This window comes from Trematomus bernacchii, unplaced genomic scaffold (assembly GCF_902827165.1).
Source record: "Trematomus bernacchii unplaced genomic scaffold, fTreBer1.1, whole genome shotgun sequence".
NCBI classification, from domain to species: Eukaryota; Metazoa; Chordata; class Actinopteri; order Perciformes; family Nototheniidae; genus Trematomus; species Trematomus bernacchii.
In genome coordinates this window covers 13,751,843-13,765,909 of record NW_022987547.1, presented here as the reverse complement: position 1 = coordinate 13,765,909, position 14,067 = coordinate 13,751,843, and the positions used below count along the sequence as shown (strand labels likewise).

Sequence of the window (14,067 nt, the reverse complement as noted above, 5' to 3'; positions counted from 1 at the left end):
GCCCTCTGTGCCCCTGCAGCCAAGCCCATTGTAGCACTTCCTGGTTTTCACTTCCTGCTTTTATTCTCACTGGAATATTTCTTAGACATGAGCTCCGCTTCAATTAATTTATTATCAATGCATCCCACCGTGGCTTCCTACATCCACCTCATCCCTTCCTTTATTCTCCCCTACATGCCTAATCTCAATCAAACTTTATTTATATAGCACTTTTCATACACAAAGCAAACTCAAAGTGCTTCACAAACCAAACACAGACAATTTACAAACATTACAAATAATACTATCTCCCCCTTCTCAGGTAATAACCACAGTACACATAGCTTTGAGATGAAACAGAACACTTAATACCAACCCAGGACTGGATAAATCAGGAGTGATAACACACAAAATGTATAAATAAAAGAAAAAGGAATAAGATGAGAATAAAATGCAATTCAGTTAAAAGCCAAATTAAAAGGTCGGGTCTTGAGTTTACTCTTAAAAGTATGAACTCCCCCCCCCTCTCACTTACTGTGTCTGCTCTTTTTCTCTGGTAGTGGGGGGGGGCTAGAGGGAACATCTGCGTTCTCGCCGGTGATGTACTGGGAGACAAACAACCCCCCGTTTGTCTGTGGCATGGGGGAGATGGAGGTGAAGAGGGGGAACGGCGGCGTGGGGTGCAGCTCCTCTTCTGATAGGTTATCATATTGGGAGGGGTACCGCTCATACAGCACCCTGGACCCCCCGTCGGGGAAGGGCGACGGGGTGCTGCGGCGCTTCTTCTGGGGGAGGGCGGGGGGAGCACTGAGACGGGACGACAGCAGGGGGTTGGGGTGGTGCGTCTGGGGGGTCCAGTATTCTGGCTGCTGCTGGGGCGGGGGGGCACTGAAGCGGGGGTGTGAGGGGTGCTGTCCGGGGACGGGGGAGGAGGACTCGCTGTGAGACTCGGGCAGGGGGCTCAGGCACCCCCCCACTGGGATAGGGGGCAGGTTCTCCCCCGCCGACAGGTCCTGGTGCAGGAAGTCGTAGTCCGGGTCGTAACTCTCTGTGTTGTCTGTGCAGGAGAGAAGAGGCGCCATTTAATCATCCTTTATTCAGATTTAACCCTCACCAAACAGGTGAGGGGGGGAAATAATAACGGCACATTAACAAAGGTTTGTCAAGGGTTGGGTTCTTAGAGTTTTGGATCTGGTTCCCTGTTGGCAAAATACCCTGATTTGCTCTGTTTATGAAATAATTTGTCTCTTTATTCATGAGAAAAAAAACAGGGTAGAAAATATGAAGTAAACGTAACCAGCAGGGAATACTGCGTTAAAAATGACGCGTTGTCACTGAGTTTCTGTTAAGTTTATAGTCTGGTCAATTTTCTCTTTGTAAGCTGGTGTGTGTTTAGTTAAAAAATCACTTGTGATGCCGCTGTGAGTGACGACTCAGGAGGAATTATCAGCTGATTGTGACTAATGCAGGACAGTCTCCTCATTTAATGTACAAGCATATCATAGCAATATATCTAAGTATCAACTAAATAGTAATGTGTTAGGAGTTTTATTAAAATAAAGTGTAAATGTAAGCATGATACACCTTTTTATGTAGAAGCAGGTCACTGAACATTAGTACTTCTTAAACTTTAACATCTATTTACAACTCTTGAGAGTTATAAACACCAAGTCAGTGGTATCAAAAAGATATGCCTACATATAACCTAGAAACTGCTTTTAAGAATTTAAGATTGTGTGAACCTTAATTAGGCTATACATATTGTGAGTTTCTTAGCCAACAAAGCAAATTACAGATCTAATATCCAATATTTAGTGTAGTCATTCATAAAGGTTCACAGCGGTGATAGATGCACCTAGTTGAGTTGAATTGATTCAGATCAGATCAGCGTGTTTGATGCTAGATTCAGATTTGTCATGGAACCCTGACTGGCTTTGTCTCCGTAGCCTTACCAAGCGTCTCACAGCTGGTGTTACGAGAACACTGACCACTGTCCTGCTCCATGGAGGAGAGCTGCTCGTCCGACTTGCTGAGCTTCCCCATGCTGCTGCAGGGCGAGAGGCGTGGAGAGTCCCCCCCGTACGACTGGCTCCCCCCGGAGAACCGCCTCTGCAGGAACTCCTGCTCATAGTCCTGCTGCTGCACACACAAACATTTTATAAAAAAAACATTTAGCGCTTTATTTTATACAGGTACTGGAGGTACCCTATTACCCAGTGTTCCCCCACCACTGGTCCGTGGGACATTTGGTCAGAAAGATTGTATAAAAACATATTGTATTGATTATCAGTCTGAAATATGTTATATATTGTAAAATCAACGCAGAATATCCAGAGAAAACTAAATGACGGAGGAGACTGGACATAAGGAAACTACTTCAGGTGTCATTGTCTCCCCTTATATTGGAGCGGCTTGTTGCAGAGACACAAGCTTAGTTCTCCCACTAATTCTGTGTAATGGTGAGTTGTATTTCTCATGCACCTTGTATTTGTTGTTATGCCGGTCGTATCATTTTACTTTGTCTTATTTACCTTCACACCTTGAAGGCCGGTCGGTGAAAATATTGTCTACATGAAACCGGTCTGTGGTGCAAAAAAGGTTTGGGACAGCTGCTATAAAGGACCCTGATCCCTCACCTGTCTGTGGACGCTGCAGGGTAAACTGGAGCCGCGACTCATCGGGGCCACGACTGCAACCCGCGTGGGTGAGGGGGCCGACTGCCGCTTCTTAGGGGGGAGAGCTGGGGGAGGGCTAATAACAGAAGAGAAACAGCAGAATAAAATAACACGTATGTCCAAGAGGCGAACTCAATACAGACAATCAGGCAAGCACGCAAAACACGCTCTGTCAGGCATGTATGCACACACAGATCCATGTATGAATACATGAACACACACATTGTCATCCCTCCAGTGGAGCAGTGAGATGAGAGTGAGGGTGTTTCATGTTAGCCTCTCTCAGATATGACATGGAGCTGTCCTGCTTTCCAAACGTAAAATCAGTGAGTTAATACGGGGAACACAAGGCACCATGATATGGAGACCAGCAGAAACACATCGGGTCAGTCACACACTCTCATGCACCGCCCGCAATTCTGATTGGATGCTGAGTTCTTCAGGGAAAGTCTGGGATAACACAACGTTTGGGATGATGCAACCATGCAAGTCAAAAACATCCAATCCAGAAGCTTAATGCGGGTCTAGGGTGGGATGTTATGGTGGAGACAGGTGGTCCTGAGGGCTAACATACTTCTCCTTCTGAGAGGATCTCCTTTGGCCCGCGCCAGCACTCAACTGTGCTCTGTTCCCAGAATCCAAAGGGAAACCAAAGAAGGAACAAATTGAGAGAGATGGCAGAAAGCGTAAGAAAGGAAAGGACAGAGCAAACCACAAAAAGTGTGCTATTTTTAAAGAGTCAAGTGTGGGAATTATGAAAGATTTTCAGGAGTCTGAAAGTCATGGCAATACACAGATTTTTTTTTTTTGAAAATGAAAGACATTTATGGAACTCCCTCTACCCACAACCTAAAAACATTGTTCCCCTTTTGCTATTTGTGGAAACTTTTCAGAGAATTCTAAAAATAAGTTACATTCCTCTATTCAAAGTGATGAACATCTTCAGAATAGACACTTCTACTTTAGTGCAAAGGGTCACAGCATTTCTGTGGACACGTCATGCCATTATCAGGATTAAAGTGAATATTCTCACATGACTGACTTGAAAAATGGCTAGCTTGATATTATGGTACAGATGTGAGAAATAAAGCCTAATTTAAAAAATACTGGAAGGATCACGTAAGAAATAACAGACTCACAAAATGCTGTTAATAAGGAATCCTTTAATTATGCAAATAGATCTAAATATATGACTTGTGAGTCTTTATTTTAAGATTGCTTGACTGTTTCCAACTAAAAAGTAAGTGTTATGAATGATACAATGTGTCCTTTCCGTGATAATATTGTTGGTTCTTAGCAAATGTAAGGCAAAGTGATTCCAGCTTGTTTTTGTATAATTTCTGTTCCAGTTTTAACCACATTTCTAAGATTGTTGGGATAATGCTGTGGATTACAATCATTTTGTCCAGGATGCTTGTTGAAAAACGTAAACCTTATACCTTGAACTGAGAAAAATATTCATACTCAGTCTTGGCAAAAATGTGAACCTTTAAGACGTCACAAATGCTACACGAGGTCCTACTTCCTCAGCACTGTTTGACTAAAGAGGAAGCTTTAGTGAGATTTGTTGTACCACAGTTTTACGGAAATTAATCGATGGATCAGATTGTAATATTAAAGTGCGTGTCGTCCTCACCTGAGCTCTGCCATTTTGGCCTCAGGCAGGGGGGGTTTGGGAGGGGCCACCTCCTCCTCTGGTATTTCAGAAGCCTCCTCTGCAGGGGGAGCAGCCGGAGCCGTCTGAGGAGAGACCTCCTGCTCCAGACCTATGGAGGGCAGCTCCGACGACACGCCGCTGCACACAGAAAGCATTCTGAGTCAGGAGAATACTGCAAGTGTGTGGTTGAGTTCTAATTTGTATTTCAACCTTGGTAATAAATAATATATGATTCACTACGTTCATAAAGCCCACATGGAACAACACCATAAGAACGCTCAGTACAAAGTATCTATGTGCGCTGTAGTAGTCCTCTGTACAGAGAACTGTAGTGTCCCAGCAGACGCACATTAATAATATCCGCTGGAGCATCATAAACACGTCTGATAGTTTCAGTGCAGTCGGATTCTCTTGAAGCCTGGTCGTCTTTTCCTAAGTCCTTTTGAATTCTCCTAGCCACTATTCCTCAACCCTGTTCACACAGAGGTCAAGGAATAGTGTTTAGGAAAAGACAATAGGAGCTGATCTTTTGACAATTCGACCGCAATCTGTGTGTTTTTATTCTGCAGGACATGCTGGGTACTCACCTCTCTGCTGGGGGAGCAGGTGGGGCTGGTTTGTTAGGGGTGGTGGGTGACGGCTGCTCCTGTTTCTCTATGGTCAGCCTCACCAATTCCTGTTTGAAGAAAAAGCCAGCATCAGTTGCTGCTGATGCAATAACATCACAGGAGGATTTTTACAACAGTAGCCAGATTTTTATTTCAATGTTTTTTCATTTTAAAACACATTTCAACACAATCAGTGCGGTAAATAATGCGTACGAATGCTTGTTTGAAGAAGGGAGATCCAATTGTTGGAATAAATTACATAATTATAATAGAGCCAGGCAAAAAAAACAATGTAGAAAACTGGATTGAATGATGGCATTTGTGTTGGTTTCATGTATGAATGTGAGGAAGTTTACATCATATCTGTGTAGGGCTACTTCTCAGTTTCTTCAGAAAGAAGAAGAGCAGTATGGGTTGAAGTCACAAGCTTAATGTACGTCATTATGTTTTTGCTAAATCTGTTTCCATTGCACTTTCGTAGCCCCGCTTCTTGTATCAATACACCAACTTTTCAATTTCTGCCAAGTTCTAAAGCGTTTTTTGCAACATTTCAAGATAAGTTTCAAATGAAGCCGTTTCCACTCAGGGATTTGATGTTAATACATTAAACAGGTGATCCACATCATGTCCTCCATCAGCAGAGGGCTTACCTTCACTCCATCCAGCACGGCTTTGATGACGCTGGTGACCGACGCCACGTTCTCTTTGTCCTCCAGGTCGATGCCGTCCAGCATCACCTGGTCCGCCCAACGGATGAGATTGGCCAGACTCTGATAGACGCGATTATGGCAGGAAGACAGCGCCGAACTATGGAAAGGGGGTTAGAGTAGGTTAGGGGAGAGTAAAACATAAAGAAAAAGCAGAAAAAGAAACATGGCCACAGATTGTATATTGTATATAAATTAAATGGTACAAGGTGAGTTATTACATCTAAACCGGGAACAGGACAGCAATCAGGAAGCTATATCTTGTTGGAATGACTGTTTTCAAATGTCATTTTTGGTAAATAAATGGTTGAAGTATGTGCAAAATACATTAGAAAAAACCCTAAATATTAATGTGCTATGAATCATAAGGGCAAGTATGAATAAACGATTTTAAATACACAGCTCTCAACTTTGAATAAAGTGTTTGTCATATTTAATTTCATTGTACTGTGCTCAGTTTCTTGTGTATTTATATTTTGAGTAAATATTGTCTTTGTTTTAATTTGTTACAATAGTACTATTTTTTGCTCCTTTAAAAAAAAAAAGATTCTTCTTTCTGTGTCTCTGTATGCACTATTTCCCCTAAAGCAAATTCCTCATAAATAAAAGAAAAAGGACAACAGGGAGGTGTGGAAAAAAGTCTACGAGACAAGCACATGTTAGAGAGGAGGTGACACAAATCACACGTATGATACACTCCCATCCATCAAGCAGCCATTAAACTGCATATATAAAGGGACATTTGGGGGGAGCTTCAGGTATGCCTACAGGCTAGCTGGGGGGTTGGGATAAGTTCAGTGGTGTGGACAGAAGAATGTTTAACCACCCGGGGAAGTGGGTGTTGTTCCTGCCTGCAGTGAGAGGTGCTTTCAGACCAAGGTGTGGCTCAGGCCTGCAGCAACACGCTGAGGCTGATTCAGAGCTGCAACATCCCTCCACTGTCTCTACAACGAGCGGGAGACGACTCAGCTATTGGGGGGTGAGCGGGGGGGATTTTAAGGAGAGTGGAGCAGTTGGAGGGGTGGAGAGGATTGACCCAAGAAGAAGTGTGCCAAGTGTAATCAGTACAATGTATCATATTCTATAAGATCATCATATGGTTGTAGCTTTGCCGCTGTCCTGTGAGGACCAAATGTGTCTAAAAAAGTCAACCTGTCTCAGAAAGACAGCCCTGTTTTCAGTTTAATGATATTTATTTTTCAGCGGATACATTTTTTATTTCATTTAAGAAATATGACAATTCTCATACATAATTAATTAATCACAAACAATCATTGAGCAAACATGGAGACGTTTGTTTTTTAATGGACAGTAACACTGCAATCTGAAAAGTAACTAAAGCTGTCCGATAACTGTTGAGGAGTAAGAGTATACATTTGCATTAAATGGAAATAAATCGAGTATGAGAAATTAAGTTTAGTACTTGGCCGTGCAAATAGCAATAGTGGAATGATAACAAAGTCTGCAGCTATGAGCCCCAGTCAGTGGGACCACGGTTTGCAGACATGAGTGGGATACACTAATCTTTTGGCAAATAAGCACTTTAATCAACTCACCACTGTGTGCCAGGACAGCGGATAGGAGTTACACCCACTGCTGACCTACTTGTTTTCAAATATTGATTCAAATCACTGCAGCCGCTGGAACACTGTGGTGCACTGTGCATGTTAAGCCGATGGAAAAACGAACTTGTTCACACGTGAGCGTAACATTCCTCTTGGTCGCACAGTGGTAACATGGTGTACAGTAGCGTGTTGAACAAAAACATGAACTTCTACGGTGATTTATTGAGGTTTGACCGCATTAGATTGAGGTCAAATCCCAAATGTAAGTTTCTCCTCAGGGCTGCAGCAGCAATCCATCAATGCTGCTAAACACAGGGCTGTGAGACACAGAATCTGTCCTCTGACCTCCATATCTTCATCTGTACTGACGGATGGGGAGACAAAGACAGAGAGTCCCAACATGTCTTGACAGTCACACATTAATGTCAGCAGCTAAGGTTACGAACAAAGAAAGGCTTTGCTTTACACACAGAGTAAATATCTGTTAGTATATCTGCAAGGTGAAGTCTTTGTACCTCGGAGGTAACATTTCTGATAAACATACCACATACAAACTGACTAACATAAATTAAATGCTTCAGGCATCAAAGTCCAGGATGTTGTCCGTCATAACATATTATCAATCTTCACCAGCTACTCAACAGACTGTAGTCTTCCTCACACTTGTTTTCACATGTCCTGCTTGCATACCAGCTACGTTAGGAGGTACGTCAGGAGGCAAGAATGACAACCGGGAATAGGACAGCAATCGGGAAGCTATAACTAGTTGGAATGATTGTTTTTAAACCTCCCTTTTGGTAAATAAATGTGTAAAGGTTGAAGTATGTCCAAAACACATAAAAAAAGGACCTAAAGACACATTTAAAAATATCTATCTTGTGCTATGAATCATAAGGGCAAGTAGGAATGAAGGTTTTTAAATAAACAGCTCAGCGCCACTTTGATTATAGTGTTTGTCATATTTCAATTTAATGAACTGTATTCAGTTTCTTGTATATTTATATTCTGTTTACATATTGTCTTTATTTTTTATTTGTTAAAATAGTCTTTTTTATAATCGTGCTATTTTTGGCTCCTTTTAAAAACAACAACGTATTCTTCTTTCCTCGTAAATGTAAACCTACTTGGTGATAAACAGGATTGTGACTGAATGTAGCATTTATATTTCACTCTGGACCCACCTGTGCTGGATCCGGGCCTCCACCTGCACCAGAGGCAGGATGGCCTCCAGCACCTTGCTGGCAGAGCCGGGCAGCATCTCCAGAACCTTCTTCTCCACCACCATCTTATCCACGATGGTCTTGAAGTAGCGCAGAGCACTGACCACATCCTTCTCGTGCTCCTCCAGCCGACTCACCTTCTAAAAGACGTGAACAACACAGAAAAGTACCTCAGAATCGCAGGTAATAAAAAAACAACTTTATGCTAAACCACCTTTCCAACACAATGAGTATTCAGAGGAATACTAATCCCTTAACAAACTATTCATAAAGATGCATCTCTTTTTTTCAGATTTTTTAACATCTGATCTGCAAATTCAGGTATTCGATTATTTGGGACTATAATTAACAGCATACACACTTTAATGGAAAATGCTATCTTACGTTTAAAAATAAAACAAAAGGTTTTTCTATTAAGGAGTCATCCATTCATTATCTATCTAAAACAATCTATTCTTGGAAAACTATGTATGTATCACTACACAGTTACAACAATGTAGTTGTATGTGTGTTATATTTTATCAACTCCAACTCCCATAGAACAAGAGAGTCAGTCACTGCCTTAACTCTGAGCAACATGCACAGGAATGAAGTACAATACAAATATATTTGAATGTATTTCTCACTTTTGAAAGCGGCCAGACACGCATTTGACCGGCACAAAAGCGGTTATATCTGAGATTGATCTGCCGATTACAGCTCAAGCAAAGGGATTGCTGATTGATCAGTACATCTCTACTTTTTCATATCCAGACCCTCACAGCAGCCGGAGCTCTCTCCTGTGGTTCTAATGGTACCACAGTTTGCCTGCAGTTAGAGGATCCATCTATCAAGTGCTGTGGCCCCGAGCCATCCTGGGGCTACAGCAGCTTCTCTCTCACAGCATGGGCTGCTGGGGAATATACTCATTACACAGAGAGCCTTAGGAGCCAGCGGAGCAGTTCATTCAGGAAGCGGCCCGTTCCATTCATGCCTTTATAGGTTTACACCTGCTCTAGTTTAGACACCGCGGCCAGAAGCTGTGGGAACCAGCGGGGAAACTCACGCACACACAAACGACAATGGGAGCAGAAAACACTAAACAGGAAAACAATCGTCTCACAAGCACACGGAAAAAGGTGGGAAAGAGATGGATTTCCCACAATACACGTCTATTTCCCAGCACACACACCTTGTTGGAAGGTTTCTCGGTGTTCTTGGCTGCCGGCTCGGGCTGCAGCTGCTTGCCCTTCTTGGATGGAGTCCTCTTGATCTTGGGAGAGTGGAACTTGTCCATCAGTTTCATGGTGAAGGAGGACAGATGGGACCGCTGCGAGTCTGTGGACGGAGAGAAAACAGAGCAAGAAGAGCGGTCAGGTTTAGTGAATCCTCAGGGGGGAATAGAAATGAGATAAAAACAGATTGCGCAAGAACAGTGAAGTGTTGATATCACTATCACGTAATGGCCCTCATGTGGAACCAAGTGACCGGGTGAACACCAGCCACAGCCACACACACACACACACACACACACACACACACACAACACACACACACACACACACACACACACACACACACAACACACACACACACACACACACACACACACACACACACACACACCCACACACACACACACACACACACACACACACACACACCATACACACACAAACACACACACACACACACACACACACAGCACACACACACACCACACACACACACACACACACACACACACACACACACACACACACACACACACACACACACACACACACACACACACACACACACACACACACACACACACCACACACACACCACACACACACACACACACACACACACACACCACACACACACACACACACACACACACACACACACACACACACACACACACACACACACACACACACACACACACACACACACACACACACACACACACACACACACACCACACACACACACACAACACACACACACACCACACACACACACACACACACACACACACACACACACACACACACACACACACACACACACACACACACACACACACTGGGAGAAGTGACTGCTCACTCACTGTCTACCTTCACCTCAGTGAATCAGAAGATGAATGCTAATAACACCTGTGTGAGCTGGCAGGAAGGGTGTTTTTTTAATTTATCAGCGACACAATTACACCTCTATCTGCGCTAATCTCTCCTCGGCCCGACAGCAGCGGGATCAGACATTCCACGGTGATCAGCGTAAAAAACAGAGTGCTGAATAAAGAACACCTTTATTTAGGAATTTAAAAAAAATGCTATCTTTTTTTATGTTTATATTAAATTGATCACTATTTATTGTAATTGTTTTAGTTAAAGTAATTATTTATGCTTTTATTTTGAAGGCTATTTTGGGCAGCGGGTGAGTTGGGAACCTGGTGATAATTATATATCAGGGATTGAGCACTAGCATATGTTTTTTACAAGGGCAAACACAGGTGAGCTACAGTTGGAACCTTGTTCTTATGGTATTCTATTTTTGGGATGCAACAAATGATATGCACAGAGGATGTTCTCGCCTGGACATTGGACATTTCTCCTGCGTGAGACTTACTTACTGGTGCCCCAGCTTAAGTTATATTTTAAAGGTCCCCCATTATACTCTTTTCCAACAAGATATTATAGGTCTCATATGTACAAAACATGTCTCTGAAGTGTTTGGCTCAAAATACCAAACAATTCATTAAATTAAAATTAAATTGCTCTTTTTGTCATTTCACAGTACAGGTACTATGTAACAAAATTGTTCCTCTGCATTTGACCCATCCTATTGTTAGGAACAGTGTGCTGCAGTGGACGGCGCCCGGGGAGCAGTGTAGGGAAAGGTGCCTTGCTCAGGGACACCTCGGTAGCACTTGGTCTTGCCGGGACTCGAACTGGTGACCTTCTAGTTGCCAAGCCAAGTCCCTATCGACTTCGCCACCACCGCCTTCATGCATTGCAGCATGCCTCATACCCGTTTGTTGCCGCCCTGTTTCACACACAAACAAGTGAATATAGCATAATAGGAGACCTTTAAGTGAAATCAGTTTTATTTCGCAGCTACATGCACCATCGATCCACACCATCCACCCTCTCTGCCTCCACCCCTAATCCCCATCATCCCTGACTGAGAGCAGAAGCCAAAGTTTGCTGAGGCAGCCAAGGACGTGCGTGTGTGTGTGTGTGTGTGTGTGTGTGTGTGTGTGTGTCATTAAAAAGCTTGATGAGAACCAGTGTAGCTTCCTTCCGATTCTAAAACAAGAGAAGAAGCATACATGACCCCTCAGGCTGTGAGAAAAAAAGAGGCAAAAAATAAATGCTGTGTTACAGGTTTCTAATTCAATAAAGTAAAAGAGATACTGTACATGCATCACACACAGGACCTAATCTACATCTGACCTCATTCCTAATATGCAAACAAGTGTAGTCACTCGCATATACATGACAGGCAAATTTGTTGTCTTACATAAATGTCAGCTTTAATCTAATGTTAGAAAACAAGACAAATATCATTTTTTTGTACATTTTTTGTAGCCCGGTTATTTCACCATAAGGACAAAACCACTGTGTCGCAAAGACATTCATTATCCATTTTTTATTCTAACTATGAGTAGAGTAAAAAGGTAAAACATTAGAGATTTTTACAGAGTCAGTCTGGTGACTCGACACAGTGAAGCCCCTGCAGAAGGTGACTTACCACCCCCCCCTTAACAGCTGTTTGGATCAATACTGCACTGCAGCCACAGGGGATGCTGTGCTGCACCAGCTACACACACTCTGAATATCAGTGAGGGCTGACAGTGTGAGCATGTCTTTTCTCGCGCCCTGAGGCCATACATACCTGAGTTAGCCAGTTTTGCTGCTATCCTGGCAAAGGTTTAGAGCACACGGTGAGCTTATGATTGCAAAGCTGCCTCCGTATGAATTTAGTCTCCCATAATCCTATCTGTTTGACCTTGTTTTTCACATATTCCTGGCAAAAATGCAGGGACGTTGGCTAACCTCATGATATTCTGGACCCACTCAATCCTGCGCTATGTGGACAAAACCTTAAATCAGGATATAGGTCATTTCATATCTGGATACAAAAATGTCTATACTGCATGAATTTTGGTAAGTCAAGTATAAAATACATTTAGAGTATTAGTCTATTTAAATATCCACATGAAGCCTATTTCAATATAAAATGATTGAGTATATTCCCAGTTGATTAGGAACAAAGATGAACATAGCCGTTTTGAGTAGTAATAGAGAAAAGAATAAGAAATATGTTTCAGCTATTGATGACCATCTTCCCATGTAGCATACAACATGATTGGGAGTATGTATGCAACAGTTAAACAGCAAAGTTGAATGAATAATAAATAAAATCCTGCACACTGTTTACAATTTATTTGAACCTACATTAGGGTTCCAAGTGGAGCTTTACATTACTACTGCATTCTGGTAATAAAGATCAAATGTAAAAGAAGCTTGTGACAGAAAGTTTTCCAATTGTTCGGTCGGGCAAATAAACCTGCAATCTTCAAATGATATTCTCTCAATCATTTCACATTTCATTTTCTGACAAAATATGTTAGTATTCTTCTAACCAAGGGATTTGAGCCTTTAGACCATGTACATGCACAGAAACCTGTATAACACACTACAAGAGAGGGGAAACCCCAGAAAGCAGAATAGGGCCTCTTCAAGAATGTATCGTGATATTTCAATCTATGATTTCATCACCATGTGATTGCGTTGAGACAATAAATGAGCACATTGAATAATGGCCCAGAAGGAGTGTGTGTGAGTTTACAGCTGCAGAGACTTCTGAGTCACACTTCCCCCCCCCCCCCGCCCCCGATCGATACAGCCCCTCCCCGCTCAGCTGTTCATCATGCACACTGTCTCCTCTGCGCCACCTCCCCTCCAGCCTTGCACTTCACTTCTGAGAACAGAAAGCAGCAGCCCCCCCCCCCCCCTCTTGAGTTCACAGGAAGTCTGGCTCAGCATGGAAATGACATCATCAACAGGGTGAAAGAGACAGAATTCAGTGGAGTGTTATCGTCACGTATGCCTCTCAAAGTCAAACCTCAAAGGAGCTTTATTGGCAGGACCATATCAAAAACATAGTATTGCCAAAGCATGATGTACAAGGTGTTACAACCTCAAAATAACAATACTAAACATACATGGTAACGATACATGTGGCACAACAGCAACACCTTAAACATACATGCCAACAATAACTTATCATTTAAAAACAAGTCAAAGTGTGTGTGTGTGTGTGTGCGCGTGTGTCTGTGTGTCCCTCTATCCCTCCAGCCTTTGCTCCAGCAGCCCCCTCCCCAGATATGATGTGGTGAGGTCATTGGCTGTAATGTCTATTACACTGATCTCACTTAGTCATGGGCTGAAAGAAAGACTGGATAAAGCTCACAGTGAACGCATTTCTAACCTTGACTTCCTACAGCTGCCCAGACCACAGCATGCCTTTCTGCCCATGCAGGGAGAAGTGTTCAAATACTTTAGCCTTCTAAGGTAAAATGACTTATAATCATCTGTTATAGTAATATCAATATCACTAACAGTTCAAATGTATTAGCTTCTAAATATACTTGAAGTAACACAGGTATGCAGAGGCCGAT

General features: G+C 42.7%; 1 protein-coding gene across 6 annotated transcripts in view; it reads right to left on the bottom strand.

The window, feature by feature from the left end:
* rapgef1b (Rap guanine nucleotide exchange factor (GEF) 1b) overlaps window positions 1-14,067 on the bottom strand; it is a 59,447-nt gene that overhangs the window by 19,513 nt on the left and 25,867 nt on the right. For 4 of the 6 annotated variants that reach the window (XM_034123281.1, XM_034123274.1, XM_034123276.1 and 1 more), the window contains exons 2-9: window positions 9,583-9,728; window positions 8,373-8,551; window positions 5,570-5,726; window positions 4,899-4,987; window positions 4,291-4,449; window positions 2,616-2,730; window positions 1,932-2,118; window positions 515-1,036 (exon numbers count right to left, since the gene is read on the bottom strand). In XM_034123281.1, coding sequence (XP_033979172.1) covers window positions 515-1,036; window positions 1,932-2,118; window positions 2,616-2,730; window positions 4,291-4,449; window positions 4,899-4,987; window positions 5,570-5,726; window positions 8,373-8,551; window positions 9,583-9,728 — 1,554 coding nt within the window. The remainder of the gene's footprint in view (window positions 1-514; window positions 1,037-1,931; window positions 2,119-2,615; window positions 2,731-4,290; window positions 4,450-4,898; window positions 4,988-5,569; window positions 5,727-8,372; window positions 8,552-9,582; window positions 9,729-14,067) is intronic. The other 2 variants (XM_034123279.1, XM_034123275.1) reach the window with 2 other exon arrangements.